The following is a 16,511-nucleotide window of genomic DNA, read 5'->3' on the forward strand; positions in this document are numbered from 1 at the left end:
CCTTTCCCTCAACCCTGACCAAGGTACAGAGATATGCTTAATGAAACCTGATTCAGGGAGCTCTGGGCCAAAGGTTCACCTTCTAACAAGACAATAAACCTAAGCACACATCCATGACAACACAGTAGTGGCTTTGGGACAACTCTGTGAATGTCCTCGAGTGGCCCAGCCAGAGCCCTGACGTGAACCCAATCGAACATCTCTGGAGAGACCTGAAATGGCTGTCCACCCACTGCCCCCATCCAACCTGACAGAACTTGAGAGGATCTGCAGAGAAGAATGGCAGAAAATCCCCAAATCCAGATGTGCAAACCTTGTGGCATCATACCCAAGAAAACTGGAGGCTGTTATCGCTGCCAAAGGTCCTTCAACTAAGTACTGAGTAAAGGGTCTGAATACTTATGTCAATGCAATATTTTTCATTTTTCCTTTTCAATAAATGAACCAAGATTACGAACATTCTGTTTTAGCTTTGTCATTGAGGTATTGAGTGCAGAACGATGGGGAAATATTCGATTTTTTTTTTTTTTCATTTTACCACAAAGCCTCAATCAACATAACAAAATGTAAAGGGTCTGAAGACTTTCCAAATGCATTGTATACTGTGGCATAATTTATTTTTTATCAAATTGAATATTTCTTTGGACTGCAAGATCAGGGTCTTCGTTATAATTTTGCAAAACTGTTATTTACTGGTGATATGCAAAACCAACTTGCTATCTGATGGTGGGAGTGTGATCACCATTCCTGTTAGAACAATGTGTAATTCAGATGACATTTTGTTGTTCTAATTTGAATCTAGATACAGTGATGAATAGTAGGTGACTGAAGAAATGTGTTGTAGTTCTTCTTACATGGCTTTCCTTGTTCCAGCCCTGGTTTAAACAGTGTCTTATTCATCTCCTAGATCATGTGTCTGTGTTTGGGTGGCATACATGATTGTAATGAGTGACCTGAGCGCTGCCTACTCTGTATTCCCACACTGGCTTAGTCATAGCTTGTACATGATCATATTTATAACTATTTACTCATGTCTGTGCTGCATACCCGATGGCAATACATTCCCCCCCCCCCCCCTTCCCATCCAAATGTAACAAAACAATCTATTGTTCTCAAGGAATATGGGCACTGGGAAAGAATTGGAAAGGGATCTTTTGCCCGAACAAGTGTTTGCCAGGCTGTACATTTCCAACTATTGCTTCGGGACATCTTTTTTAGCTTGACGTTCGAAGACATTTTATAGCCATTAGTAGAAAACCCTGCAGAAACATAGGCACCACTTTTCTCGGTGCATTGGCTAATAGAATTTTTAGATCATATGACCATATTGTGTGAATCCGGACTGAACAAGTCGAACTGAAAATTGCCTCTCGACTGGAATTTTGCCTTTCAAAATATTTGAAATTGTTTGCACATGCTGTATATGTTTCTGTGGGCGAACAGCAGTTGTGTTTAAATGGCTTTGACTTAATTTGTAGAAGACTCGATCCGTAAAATCAGCATTGTCCTGCAGACATGGGTGCATCCACCCATAAACTGGATTTATATTTTACGACTTGTTATTCCAATGTTATGTCATATTTCCGGCCAACAGCTATTCCTCCCAACCCCAACATATGCAGTCGAATGCGCATGTGTACTCAATGGGGAGAGGGCAAAAGTCGCTGCCAGACACCTTTGGTGGTGGCTTATCTCCCATGAGTTTTAAATTCAACATGCCTTATTTTTTACCCCCGACATCTGCCGTTGGGAGATTCGGGGCACACCCATACACACTCCCTCAAAATCTGTGGGTTCGGCCAACATTCATCTAATTTATATGGGCACCTTTTCAAAATTTGTCGTTTCTATTGGTGTAACATCAGAACTCCCTAGTGATTTGTACTCTACGTCTAATGCTTGCCGGGCTATGTGTCTACTACTTATCCTGTTTACCATCAAATGCTACATACGATAAAATTTATTTTTGTATTGAAACTTGAATTCACAAAGCAATGGAGGACTAGCACGTATACATGTATAAGGCTGGTCATGAAAGGTTTTAGCCCCTTCCCGCACAGCCCAGGTAGATTCACTTGCTGCAGCGCCGGTCCTTGTGCCTGCTGTCTGTTAATCTACATGTGCTCCTAAAGGAGCGCACAGGCATTCCCCGTAGCCCGGCAACTCTCAGTACTGGCTGCTACTAGCAGCCTTAGTGCTGAGGGAAGACATTGGGTGGGATCACAGTCGTGATCCCCGCCGATTAACCCCTTAAATGTGGCTGTCAATAGCGACCCCCACATTTAAGTAGTTACAACAACATCGGCACCCTGCGGCGTGATTGCGGGGTGCCGATGGTTGCTATGGCAGGCAGTTGCTACGGAAGGCGATTAATACGCTGCCTATCAGCGTCAAACTGACAGGTATAATACCCTGCGATACTTATGTATTGCAGGGTATTATTATAACAATGATCCAACAGTTGGATCTTCAAGACCCTAGTGGGACTACAAAAAAAAAAAGGTAAAAAAAATAAAATAAAAAATGTACAAATATAAAGTAAAAGTTCAGAGTAATAAAAATCGCCCTTTTTCCCTTACAAAGTTCTTTATTATAAAAAAATAAACTATGCATAATTTGTATCGCCGCCTTCGTAACGCCCTGAACTATAAAAATGTAATGATATTTATCCCGCACGGTGGGATATAAAAATAAGAAAAAACTATGCCAGAATCGCTATTTTTAGTCCCTTCAGCTCCTAAAAAAATTAATAAATAGGGATCAAAAAGTCGCATGTACCCAAAAATGGTACCAATAAAAACTAGTGTTCCGCAAAACACAAGCCCTAGCACAGCTTTCTTGATGTAAAAATAAAAAAGTTATAACTCTTACAATATGGCAACACAAGAACTAAGTTTATGAAACCGTGATTTTATCATGCAAACACCGTAAAACATAAAATAACTATATACATATGGTATCGCCGTAATCGCATCGACCCACAGAATTAAGTATATGTCATTTCTAGTGCACGGTGAACACCGTAAAAAACAATAGAAGTTTTCATTGCCTAACTCCACTAAATTCAGCAAGAAAACCTGTGTGATCAAAATGCTCACTATACCCCTAGATAAATTCTTTTAGGGCTGTAGTTTCCCAAATGGGGTCACCTTTGGTCTTCCACTGTTTTGGTCCCGCAGGGGCTTTGCAAATGCGACATGGTGCCTGAAAACCAATCCAGCAAACTTGAGCTCCAAAATCCAAATTACGCTCCTTCCCTTCTGAGCCCTGCCGTGTGTTCAAACAGCCGTTTATGACCACATGTGGGGTATTGTCGTAAGCTGGAGAAATTGCTTTCCAAATGCTGTAGCATTTTTTTTGTTGTTACGCCTTGTAAAAACTGATAATTTCTACGTTTTATTTGAAAGAATTTTGGAATTAGACCGTGAAAATGAATATCTAAGTTTAGCAAAATACCTGTGGGGTCAAAATGCTCACTATACCCCTCGATAAATTCCTTGAGTGGTGTAGCATACCAAATGGTGTCCTTTTTGGGGGTGTTTCCACTATTTTGGCCCCGCAAGACCTCTTCAAACTTGACATGGTGCCTAAAATATATTCTAATAAAAAGGAGGCCCCAAAATCCACTAGGTGCTCCTTTTTGCTTTTGAGGGCCACATGTGGGATATTTCTAAAAACTACAGAATCTGTGCAATAAATATTGCTTTGCCTTCCTCTGGTAAAATCCTCAGTATTACAGAAAAAAAATTGATTAAAATGGATTTTCTATAGAAAAAAATTAACTATATACATTTTACCTCCACTTTAATTCCTGTGAAACACCTAAAGGGTTATAAAACTTTCTAAATTCTGTTTTGAATACTTTGAGGGGTGCAGTTTTTAAAATTTGGTGACTTTTATATTTGTTTCTAATACAGAAGGCACAACTGAACAGGTCCACAAAAAAAATAGGTTTAGGAAATTTTCTTGAAAATTTGAGAAATCGCTGATTTAAAGTGGCTCTGTCACCACATTAAGTGCCCTATCTCCTACATAATGTGATCGGCGCTGTAATATAGATAACAAGTGTTTTTTATTTTGAAAAACGATAATTTTTGTGCAAGTTATGAGCAATTTTAGATTTATGCTAATTAGTTTCTTAATAGACAACTGGGCGTTTTTTACCTTTTTACCAAGTGGGCGTTGTAAAAAGAAGTGTAAGGGTATGTTCACACGACCTCTTTTCAGAAGTAATGGAGGCGTTTTATGCCTCGAATTACGCCTGAAAAGACGGCTTCAATACGTCGGCAAACATCTGCCCATTGCTTGCAATGGGTCTTATGATGTTCTGTGCAGACGAGCTGTCCTTTTACACGTCACTGTCAAAATACGGCGCGTAAAATGATGGCTCGTCAAAAGAAGTGCAGGACACTTCTTGGGACGTTTTTGGAGCCGTTTTCTCCTAGACTCTCTATTGAAAACCGCTCCAAAAAGTCCATAAAAATCGCCGCGAAATACGCTAGTTGCTCAAAAAAACGTCTTAAAAACAGGGGCTGTTTTCCCTTGAAAACAGCTCCGTATTTTGAGACGTTTTTGACTCTGCGTGTGAGCATACCCTTAGTACACTACCTGAGGAAGAGATCAGTACGAAACTTTTTTGTTGTATTTGTACCTGAATAAAGTCAGTTTTCTACTGAAACACCTCTCTTGAATGAAAGTACTCTTCACCGAAGGATGCGCCAGAGGGAAATTCCCTTTTTATCCGTCTATTCCCTATTGCTTAACATACCCTTAGAGGCTGACCAATCCGCGTCATACACGTCTCTCCATTCATGATTTTGCGAGATCGTGAGTTAAGTCCCACACAAACTTTACCAAAGTGTCGGGAGTGTGAATAGACATCACGTCCTGGCTGGACTCGAGACACTTCAGTAAAGTTAATGTGGGTGTATGTGACAGCACAGCATGATCTCGTGAGATCACACTATCAGTTGTGTACAAATGGACATGAATGGAGAGAAGTGTATGACGCTGATTGGTCAGCATCATACACTTCTCTTTACAACGCCCACTTGGTAAAAAAGGTAAATGCCCAGGTGTCTATTAAGACAGTCATTAGCATAAATCTAAAATTGCTCATAACTTGCTCAAAAATTGTTTTTTCAAAATAAAAAACTTCTCTACATTACAGCGCCAATCAGATTATGTAGGAGATAGGGCACTTATAATGTGGTGACAGAGCCTCTTTAAGTTCCAATCCTTGTAACGTCTTGGAAAAATAAAAGGATGTTCAAAAACTATGCCAACATAAAGTAGACATGTGGGAAATGTTACCTAGTAACTATTTTTTGTGGTATTACAATCTGTTTTACAAGCAGATACATTTAGATTTAGAACATTGCGAATTTTTGCACATTTTCATAATTTTGGTGTTTTTGCACAAATAAATACTGAATTTATCGACCAAATTTTTCCACTAAAATAAAGTACAATATGTCATAAGAAAACAATCTCAGAATCACTTGGATATGTAAAAGCATTCCCAAGTTATTACCACATAATGTGAGACATGTCAGATTTGAAAAAAATCTGTGTCCACAAGGCCAAAACAGGCTGTGTCACTGAAGGGGTTAAGCCATTCAATCAGTATTTTTTAACATTTCAAACTCTACTAGTGCAGGGTTTTGTGTTTTTATGGGTTTTTTTTTTTTTATATAATACACCTGCCAGCTATAAAGTTCCCAATTAATGATCCATATGCACAGGGTAGAGAACGATCAGACAAAATGTTCATATAATTGACTAATCTGTAATATTTATTAACACTGTTTATACTACCGTATATATGATGCTCAGCGAGACATTAATATATATTTTTCATTTTAAGATAAAAGAAGCCATTGTTGGAGACATTCGACGAGAAATAGTAAGTGGACTACTAGCAGCCGTATCTTCTCCAGTGCGATCAATGGATGGAAAAAACGATGGGAGGATTTAAATGGTAAGTTGTCATGTCTCCTTGTTTTAGGAAAATCAAAGTTTAACCGTGAAGTGGGAATGGTGCATATAGAACTTCTAATATTTCCGTTAATATCCCACCCCAGCCCGAACTACAAACCTAGCTTTATAATGCTGCTTATTAATGACATTTGTCATTAATATTATTGGGGGACAACGCACCAAGGGTATTGGCCCTAGCCAATGGGTGGCTGACACTAGGTAGGAAAAAGGCTGGACTCTGCCCAGACAGGCCTTATTATTCTTACGGACACTGGCTTATTCAGTTTTAGCCTAGTGTCAGTAGGAGGCAGACCTGACCTGATACTCTGGTCTACTGCACTTTTATTTTAGTTTTAATTATTTTATTTTTTTTCCTAATAACTGAAGGGTGTTGTCATCCTGCACTGACAGCCTAGTCAACCCCCTGTGGGTGCCCGGAAACCAGGCAATCCTCTGCATTGCCCTTCCCTCACCGCCGTTTACCTAATACTGATTTCTGTTTATGCAGATGGGGTGCCAGTACCCCCACTATATGTGAGACGTTTCTATAAACGTGAATTTGCGTGCACCCGATTAAGTCGGAGGGGGGAGTATATCCACCTTTCTCAAGAACAACAACGCTTCTCCTCAAGAAATATGCGCCGAGTCCTGGGGCCCCATATTACCCTCTTGCCTGAGGGAACCTTTTCCACCTCACGGCTGTGAGGGCATTTTTGGACTCTGTAACTGGGCTATGTCTAGCTGGTGGGGTTCCCTAGTCAGGGTTCTTATTTGGTAGTCTTGGTATTTTGTACTACTGTGTTGACCGAGTTCCGCCGCCGGCAGAGCCTTATAAAATTTTGTCCCGTCTTCCTGGAGGACTAGGCCGCCCACCAAAAGGTGGGCGTTTCTTCTCGCGGAGTCCTCTCCTATGGCGGACAATACATAATTTGCTCAGAAGACATTTTCTACAGTGAAGTTTCTGCCCTAATCTTCATGTTCTCCAGCCTCTGATCTGGCCATTTAGTGGTAAACCGCACCTTGGGTCCAGTAGACTAGTCCAGTGGGATAATTTTCTCTGGCACTTGTACCATGTCTTTCTCGGAAGGACCCCAGCAGACAGCCGGTCCAGGAGTTCCTGGTAATGTAGTATGCCTGCAGTGACTAAGAAAAATTTGACCTGCGGCCAGCCTACCCCAATCTGTCCACAGTGCCTGCAACCCAGGCCCATCCAGGATGTTGTCCCCTACAGGATCCGGCTCTCCCTGCCTGGGTGAGGTCTTCAGGGGGCATTTCAAGATTCTCCCACAATACGGTTGAGTCCCAAATAGTGGCCCAGATTAATGCCTTTTTAATGTCTGTAGAGGCCATGCAATCTTCTCGTGGTAGGTCAGAAAAGGCTTAAACCCCAAGGACAAGTCCCGCTCTTCGGATTCTTCCCAAGGGTACTCTGTTAGGATGAGTACTGAAAATCTGCTTCTCGGCAGGATCAGTCCGCCTCCATTAAGGTATCGTCTGACTCTGGTTTAGACCAGGACTCCCAATTCACATCTGCCATGCAGGAATTGATACAATCTGTCAGGGACACCTTAAATGTTAAGGATGACACTACCACTGCCTCTCAGGAAGAATTGTCTTTACACCGATAGTGCCTATTTTTCCCAAACTACAGCGAATGCGGAAATCTTATCTAAGTAATTCGAAGCACCCTGACAAGGCGCTTGGCTGTTTTGAAACGGCCAGATACGCCATTTCCTTTCCAAGATGATTGTCTCCTTATAGACCTATTTCTTCTTCAGTAGATCTGCAGCGATCTAAAAGCATTACCATCCCACTGTCTGAACCGCTTAGTGATTCTGTTGACAAGTAAGATTCCCTTGCCTGGTCTGCCTTCATAGTGGCAGAATTCTAATCTTCCTGGGTTAGAAAGGCCTGCTCTGTATGAGCTTAACAGCTTCAACATAGTATCTCAGAAGGAGCTCCGCAGGAGGAGCTAAGCAATCTCTGCTCTCAAATTATCCATGCTTCTAAGTTTTCGTTTGAGGCCTACCTGCAGTCGTCCCGTTTCTGCTGCCTGATGGCTAATTCGGTGGCAATCAGATGCTCAATTTGGATACAAATAAAAGCACTCATTGGACTTCCCTTTGCTGGGAGCAGAATCTTTGACAAGCGTCTGGATGAAATAATTTTTTAAGGTACTGGAGGCAATTCCCTTCTGCCTCAATACAGTCCTCGATGATTGCATACTTCTCACCACTCCTAACAATTTAGATCCTTTACTAATTTTTCTTCTCAGATCATTCTCCCTTCAGAGGTGAAACAAGAAGCTTAACCACCCCATGGAAACGTATCGTGAGGTATATCCGTGTCATGTGGCCTCGATGTCTTGTCCATATATACAGTGGTTCTTTTACAGCTTAGCGGCTGTGAGTCAAGGCAAGACTGGAATCTCTGCCCTCTTGACCCCAAGAGCCTACTGACATGCACAATATAGGTCATTGGATGAACAATGTCTTAGTGTTAGTACTGAATTTACAAGATCACACGATTCTACACTCCCCTGTGAGCACCCATTTAGCCGTTGGGGGGGAAAACGTGCATCTGTTAGTAAACTGTGCTCAGTGTATCCGATATATAATCAGATAGCCACAGTGTGCAACTGGACTTTGTGCTTGTGCATAACAGACTTACAGTGTCTCGATGCCACCAAAACAGGGAAGCTGGTGTCCACCAAAGCTAATGTTGCAAATATATCCATAACCGTTTCCACGTTTGGTACCTCATTCAGAAAAATCACTGTTTACCATCATAATTAATTAAGGAGCCACAAATACTGGTCACACTTCACTTTTCTTTCATGACAGAGTATGTACAAAGTCGAGCCACATTATTATGACCACCTCCTACATTCGATGTCGGCAGCGCGTAGCCTATGGAGCAAGTGATGTGTCCTGTGCTGGCTTGGTGGGTATATAAGGTGTGCGATAGGCTGTCTGAACTGTTTTATCAGTTGCAACAAAAAAAAAATTGGCTTTCGGGCCACGGGTGGCAATATTTCTCAAACCGCACAGACCTGTGAACTGTTTGCATACTGCTGTGGTGAAAGTATTGTGAGAGAACAAATGGCACCATTGGGAATAAACGTGAAAACTGCGGACCACCACGTGCCATTGATGTGAGAGGTGAACGTCGGATACGAAGTTGATCGAGGGCCAAACAGGCTACATTGAACCATCTCACCGTGAAAATCAACCAGGGGGCTACCAGATTTGTTTATAAAACAGTTCAGCGAACCCTATTGCGTATGGGGATCTGAAGCAGACGGATTGGTCACTGCTCCTATGCTAGCAAAGGTGCAAAGCTTCAATTTGAACAGCAGAATTGGGCCGACCACCAATGATTGCAAAGGGTTGCCTTCTCAGATGAGTCACGTCTTCTGCTTCATTGAACGGATGGACAGGCAAGAAACATCCGAGAATAAACACCTTGCAACCATTGCTGGAAGAACACAAGCTGGTAGTGGCAGCATTGTGGTCTGGGGAACTTTTTCATGGCATTCTCTGGGCCCACTTATCCATGTGGAAGGCACTCTGAACTGATTTGGGTATGAATCAATCATCGCAGGTCACGTCCACCCATACACGCTGTTTGTCTTCTCTGGGGCTGATGGAATCTTCCAGCAAGACAATGCAACATTTCACACGGCTAGAAATGTCCGACAGTGGTTGGAAGCGCACGACCAAGACTTCCAAGTACTTCACTGGCCCCCTAATTCGCCAGACTTTAACCCAATTGAGTAAATGTGGGACCAACTCTATCGTCTTGTTCGCTCTTTGGATCCTCCCACACGCACCCTCCTGCAAATGTGGGATGCACTGTAGTCCGCATGGCTCCAGATACCTGAGACCACCTATCAGCACCTTTTTGAGTCACTCCCAGCCCGTCTAGCTGCTGTCCGTGCTGCACAAGGTGGTTACTCTGGATATTAGCTGGTGGTCATAATAATGGGACTCTACTGTGTAGACTAACCACAGAAGATGATACATTTATCAATAATGTGTAAAAAAAAATAAATCCTTAAACGGTTAACCAAAACCCAGTTTGGATCAGCATAAAACACCGTGATCTAACGCTACTTGAGATATAGCGATCCATAGCCGGAGAGCTTGGTATGATCAAAAAAAGAATACCCTTTGTATCCTACCTATGTGCGATGAGTGGCAGGATTGCCCAGATAGATAGGAGAGAATGTGGACTATTGTTGTTTTCCAGGCTTAGGACCTTGGTTCTGGTTGGTGGTTTACTATTTTTTTGGGGGAGGGGGTTTCTCCCAGGATTGTGGACCATGCTGCGGTTTGTATTCTACTACTGCTTCTGTACAAACCCAATAAGCCTGTGTCTATGTGAAGGGTTTGGCCTGCCTGGGTGGAGCCAAGACTTTTTCCTACTGATTGTCAGCTCCATACCGAATAGGTCCCTTTACCCAAAAATACAAAAACAATCTTAAATTAGGGGTTAATAAAAGCATACTAATGACTTCAATATATATGACTATTTAGATGCTACATAGTGAGAGCAGACAGGTTCTCTATGCCCTAGGTTTTCAATCTGTGAGAAGCGTAACCCCGGAAAATGGGGGAAGGGGTCTTGTCATGTCTCTAGGGAATACTCGCATTGTGCTCATGCTGTGCTTTTAATAGTCTGCACAGTGTATGATCAAAGCCTTAAAGGGAACCTGTCACCAGCATTTCACCTATTAAACCAGCAATACCTCGTGGTAGTGGGTGAAAAATCATTTCTATATGACCTATAATTGTTTCTTAGTCGGCTCTGTATCTTTAGTATTCAGTTTTTTTGTGTTCCCACACCGTATGCTAATGAGCATAAGAGTCATATCTTCATTCCTCAAGTCTTTCCGAGTTTACCCCGCCTCCTTACTTTTGATTGACAGCTCCTCGCCTTCCCCCAGCACACATAATCCCGCGCTTGTGCATTGATGTCCTCTTCTGGTGTGACACCGGATTATTACGATAAAAGGTTTACAGACCGATTATTACGGTAAAACGCAAAATGTTTACAGTCTGAGGAGTAGTTTAGGAGAGGGGATAACGATAATGAACTTTTGATAGCAGAGGCCAGTGAGGGATAAGTAAAGTTCAATAGGTGAAATGCTGATGATCGGTTCCCTTTAAGGGTACCTTGATGTAATTTGTTTATGTAGGGGGTCCTTGGCTTGACATTGAGAACCCTACCCTATGCAGTGCAGGGGTTAGTTCATTTTAGCCAATAATATAAATCTTATGTTTGCTTGTTTGTTATGTGATTGTGTAAAATGCTATACTTACAAAAAAAAAAAAAAAACTTGATTGGCTTGGGACTCTGGCAAGCAGAATTTTAGTTGGCAGCAGAAAGTTTTACAAGTTGATCCATGGGTGACTGGACCCCAGAACCATTAGGGTAACCGTCAAGCGCATTTTTTGACCTATGCTTGCCTAAAGGGAAATGTGTTAAAAGGTTCTCTTTAAAGGAATGCTAAACCTAGAAATGAATTGTGAAAGTAAACCGGAAATAAATTTGCCTACAGTGTCAGTCTGCTGGATTTTCTGCATATTTCTGAAACAAACCGTTTTGTAGAAATCCTGCAAAGAGAACATATGATGATTTCCTGCCGATTTGTTCCGCTGTTGGGGGCAGGACTAAATGATCTGTGTCGTCCTGCAGACAGGGCAGTAGTAATTGTATAATGAGACCAAATGGGATCAAAAGAGCAGGAGATAAGGTTTTTTTTCTTTTTATGTTTAGTGTTCTTTTAAAAGTCTTTGTCCACCTTTTTTTGTACAACTTAATTGTTGGGTACAAAATTCTGTGCAAATTATTTTATTTCCTACACCGAGATTGCCAGTTTTCATTAGCTCCTGTGCCCAATGGGGCCCCACAATCGAATTTCCCAATCTCCGATACACACATACGCACTTGGGACAATTTTGTAGGAAGCTGATTTTCTATGCTTTTGGAGTGTGGAAGGAAACCTCACGGGTACAGAACGGATTAAGAAATCGTTGTTGATTTTGAAATGTGTTATCCCAATAAAGACACCTTGATACTATTTCCTTGACCACTGAAATATTTGCAGTCTGTGGCAGTGCTACTACAGTGCGCTCATATTTTTTATTACAACACAGTGAGGACATACAAACGTCCAATCAAATGTTCTCATTCAAACCAATTACCCCAGAGCTATAATTCAACAGTGCTGACCCCTGAGCCACCAGGCTGACTGATTAATTTCCAAATATATTTTAATAGGGGTCAAGGCTCTGTTTCTCCAGCTCCAAACCAATTTTTTTTCTCTTTCTCTTCCACACAGTTTTTTTTATTTAAGCAGAAGTATAATTGTTCATTCGCATAACTGTGAAAGGAAGCAGAGCCTTGCCCCATTAAATTCTGTGCTTTATTAATTTATCATATTTAGATATAAAAAAAACAACAATATTGTGTCTAACTTAACAGCTCAGTGACTGTCCACTTCTTAAACCTGCATTTTCCTTTTCTTTATACGTAGACCAGAGGTCACGTGAATCGGTTGAACTCTTGGCAACCTGTCAGAAGAATTTGGATGAAGCTACTATGCCAAGTTTAAGAATCCAGGAGGACTATCTGCTGCTGAAATATCTACTATTTATCTTGTATTCCTTCCCCCCAATATTTGACCATGTACTTTTTTTTTTTTGTGTAGTTTGGGCACTTTTCTTAGCTTTCTGTCAATAAGAGGACTGTGGAGGTTTCAAACAATATTTATTTTAATTGACATGTTTGCATTTTGTTTTGTTTTTTTAACCTGAACTTTTTCCTTTTATTCCTTGTTAAATTTTGCGTACTTGGGGGAATATACAAATGTTGCAAGGTAATGCATTTTTGGATGAATTAAGACTATTATTTAGGGCCTGTTCACATCAGCGTTGGGTTCCGTTTATGGGATTCGTCAGACCATTCCATCAGACGAACCCATCAACGGAAACCATAGCTTCCGTTTGCATTACCATCAATTTCAGTGGTAATGCCTCCGTTGCTAAAGGTTTCCCTTTTGTCTCTGTTCCGTAAGGTTTTTGTGCTTTGTTTTTTTTTTTTGGTTTTTTTTTCCGGAGACCATAGCGCAGTCGACTGGGTTCCCCTGATTGAAAGGTCTGACGGAACCCATCAACGGAACCTAATGCTGATGTGAACAGACCCTAAAGTGCGTATATTTAGCTTGGACACTGACCTCCATGAGGTATAGACTGTGCAATAAGTGATTCACTCTGAGCTAGTAAGGAACTTTTTTTTTTTTTTTTTCTTCTACTGTTGTGTAGTGCCACTTTAAAATATACCAGTCACCTGCACATAGTGGAAGGATCCATTTTAAGGACTGAACTATTGCAGATGCAACTTGGTCATTAAGAGATCACTGAGGCAGTGTGTAGGTGACCTGTACAACGTATACAAGCCTTTCCAAGAGTTACCTTAGCGGTTTTATTTTATTACCTGTGTGGTAGATTTCATGCATTTACCTTAAACTACTTTTTGAGGGGGTTGTAAGCTAACATAAAGTGCTCACACTAAGCAGAACAATAATAATACACTATGTATTGCAAACCGTGCTTCCTTCCTCATCCCAGTTCCTCTGTAGCCTGAGAGCCCCAACTCGCTGCAGCCTCGTATGTGTTTACAGCTCTAAGGCCAGGATCACACACCGTTTTGATGCCGTTGTTGTTGCAGATTTTTGCTGTAGATTTGGGCCAAACACGAGTGGAGATAAGAAATGATTTGCTTCAGTCTTTTTTTCTTTATACCCTTTTTTTCCCTTTTGGATTAATTTCTGACTTTGGCTCCAAGAATGAGCCAGTAACTGCATTTATAGTTTGTGTGTGTTTTCCTGGCATTGGCTGCTTGCACAGAAATCAATCTATGTCTTTAGATCCGTAAGGGCATAGGGCATTTTCACACGTAGCAGTTGAGGTGCCGTTAAAAACTGCATCTAAAAAAAACAAAACAAAAAGGGGAGTTAGAATGGCTACAGCTCGACACCGCTAGCACTGTGCCCATGTACCATCCAGAAACGTTCTCTCTATTTTTTGGGGCATGTGAAGTGCTGCTGATCTTTACACTTCTGAAAAAAACGCATGCGCTTTTACCGCGATTTGCACATTTTTAAATGCGATTTTTAACCGCAACCTCATCGAAAAATGCACTAAATCGTGGTAAAAACTTGTGGTTATTCAGAAAGTTTTTAATAGCCCCTTAACCACTACGCGTGACTATACCCTTAACATAAATGCAGGAGGCACTGTCGGAAGAAGACGTTTTGCAGTATATATTGTAAGATGTGAGCACTTTATGTACTCTGTCTAAAGCAAATAGACTTTTCTAGACCCCTTTTGAGTTCTTACACTGAAAGTTGTCAAGCTTGATGCACAGGATTATTTAAACGTTTGTCAGTTTCCCGTAGCTCGTAAACTACTCTCATGTGCCATATTTTAACACTAGAACTGGTTTTTGTTCCTGTACTTTTTTCCGGTGTAATTTACACACTGTAGAAAGGTATTTTTCTCTTCGTTTAGCCCTTTCTGGTTCTGTTTCCTTAACACCATCTGTTAATAGATGTTAAAATATTTATGTGAAAGTGACGTTCAGACCAGGCGTGTCCGGGCACATTGATTGGAGCACAAATGTTTGTTCTTTTTAGGTTTTTGTTTTCTTATGAGCTCTTATCGGAACAATATTCGATAACAAAGTCTATAGCTATATACATTTGTTACTCTATACACAAGGGCTGATTTCTAAAGCTATTAATAAAGTATTTATTTTGCATAAAAATCTTTTTTTCTTTGGTCCTGTGTTGTAGATAGAATATTTGACAGCTTTATATTCTGTCCTATGCTTTAAAGAGGTTTGCGGGCATTACGTAAACAGCTGTGAAATAAATGAGCACATGTAGCGATTCATCACGCTAATACAGGTTCTGTTAAGATTCAGTCCAAGAATGAAGATTCAGTCTTCCTCATGGTAGCATGTGGGACATTATTTATCTGTTGTAAGAATTTGACTCCTAATAGACAGGCCTAGACTCACTAATTTGTTTAGGCTGTACATCCATGTTTATGTCAATGCGTAGAGGGGATTAAGCTGCCGCCAGACACCTGCCCAACATGCCTGTTTGTTTTGTTTTTTTCCCTTGATCTTTGGGTGCCAGGAGAAATTTGTATTTCAACGCAACACTGTCGCTGGATATAGGATTTATGTTTTCAGAAGGGGGGCAGCGGCACAAATAACGTGGTCCTAGTATCTGTTAAGGCATAAATTGAAAAATAAAGGGATGTCTGTGCCTGCTGTAGTAGTTTAGCCAGTGTTTCAAAGTTAAAATGAACTATTGCACTCGCATTTAGGTAGATGTTAACCAGCCTTACAAGGCGAAGTGCAGACGTCGCTGTAAGGGTATGTTCACACGCTGAGTCAAAAACGTCTGAAAATACGGAGCTGTTTTCAAGGGAAAACGGCTCCTGATTTTCAGACGTTTTTTAAGCCACTCGTGATTTTCGCTGCGTTTTTCACGGACGTTTTTGGAGCTGTTTTTAATAGTCTATGAAAAGCTGCTCCAAAAATGTCCCAAGAAGTGACCTGCAGTTCTTCTTTTACGCAGCCGTTTTTCAAGAGGCCTGCGTAAAAAAAAACTGCCCGTCGGAACATAACATAGTTTTTCCCCTTTAAAATCAATGGGCAGATGTTTGGAGGTGTTCTGCTTCCGAAAATACGCCGTGTGAACATACCCTGAAAACGCATTTTTCTTCCCACGACTTTGCAAAAAAATAAATTAAAAAAATAATAATTTTGACACGGATGTGTGAACGCAACCCAACTCTCAAATTCAAGTTGTCCTGGATCTCCTCGTTTGATTACTTGCATCAACCTGCAGAGACTAGCAAGAGTATGTATCAGTATCCAGTTGACCGTCCTAGATACAGGGAGAACTGATACAAGGGCAGTATAAAATGCCAATTCCCAGCTAGTCTACCGGCTACTTTCAACAACCCGCTGAGACAAGCCACACAAGGATGAAGAGATTTGGGACCAAAGATCGAACCGGTGAAAAAAGTTGAATAATAAACTGATATAAATGGTCGCTTTGTTATCCATTGACGTGAATTGGTCACGTTATATATCTTAATTGTGTGATTTTTGGATGCTTGCGGTTATTGTGGCATAAACCACATTAGTGCAGTAATTTATATTTTTTTAAATGTAAATTTATTTGAGTGTTTACAGAAGAAGTTTGTGACTACGCGGCCAAAACAGTGACAGGCTGCGTTTATTACACAAACAGCATGCATATTTTTTTCAGCGTTTTATCCGGTCAAAATTTACTCCTTAAGCTTAAGTTCACACGGGCGGATACGCTGCGTAAAGGCACACCGAGTATCTTCCCCTGGAGGCTGCAGGGAACTTTGTTGAAAAATCATGTGGAATTTTTTCACAGTGCACAATATGTTATTTAAAGAACATGGGATTCAAAAATTCGT

At 41.0% G+C, this 16,511-nt stretch overlaps 1 protein-coding gene across 2 annotated transcripts in view; it reads left to right on the forward strand.

Moving 5' to 3' along the window:
• The window catches only part of ITPRID2 (ITPR interacting domain containing 2), a 73,569-nt gene extending 58,758 nt beyond the window's left edge, over nucleotides 1-14,811 (forward strand). For both annotated transcript variants that reach the window (XM_075829540.1, XM_075829539.1), the window contains exons 18-19: nucleotides 5,867-5,980; nucleotides 12,521-14,811. In XM_075829540.1, coding sequence (XP_075685655.1) covers nucleotides 5,867-5,977 — 111 coding nt within the window. In that variant the 3' untranslated portion in view covers nucleotides 5,978-5,980; nucleotides 12,521-14,811. The remainder of the gene's footprint in view (nucleotides 1-5,866; nucleotides 5,981-12,520) is intronic.
• The last annotated feature ends 1,700 nt before the right edge of the window (nucleotides 14,812-16,511 follow it).

The sequence above is a fragment of the Rhinoderma darwinii genome, chromosome 6 (genome assembly GCF_050947455.1).
Source record: "Rhinoderma darwinii isolate aRhiDar2 chromosome 6, aRhiDar2.hap1, whole genome shotgun sequence".
In the NCBI taxonomy this organism is placed as follows: Eukaryota; Metazoa; Chordata; class Amphibia; order Anura; family Rhinodermatidae; genus Rhinoderma; species Rhinoderma darwinii.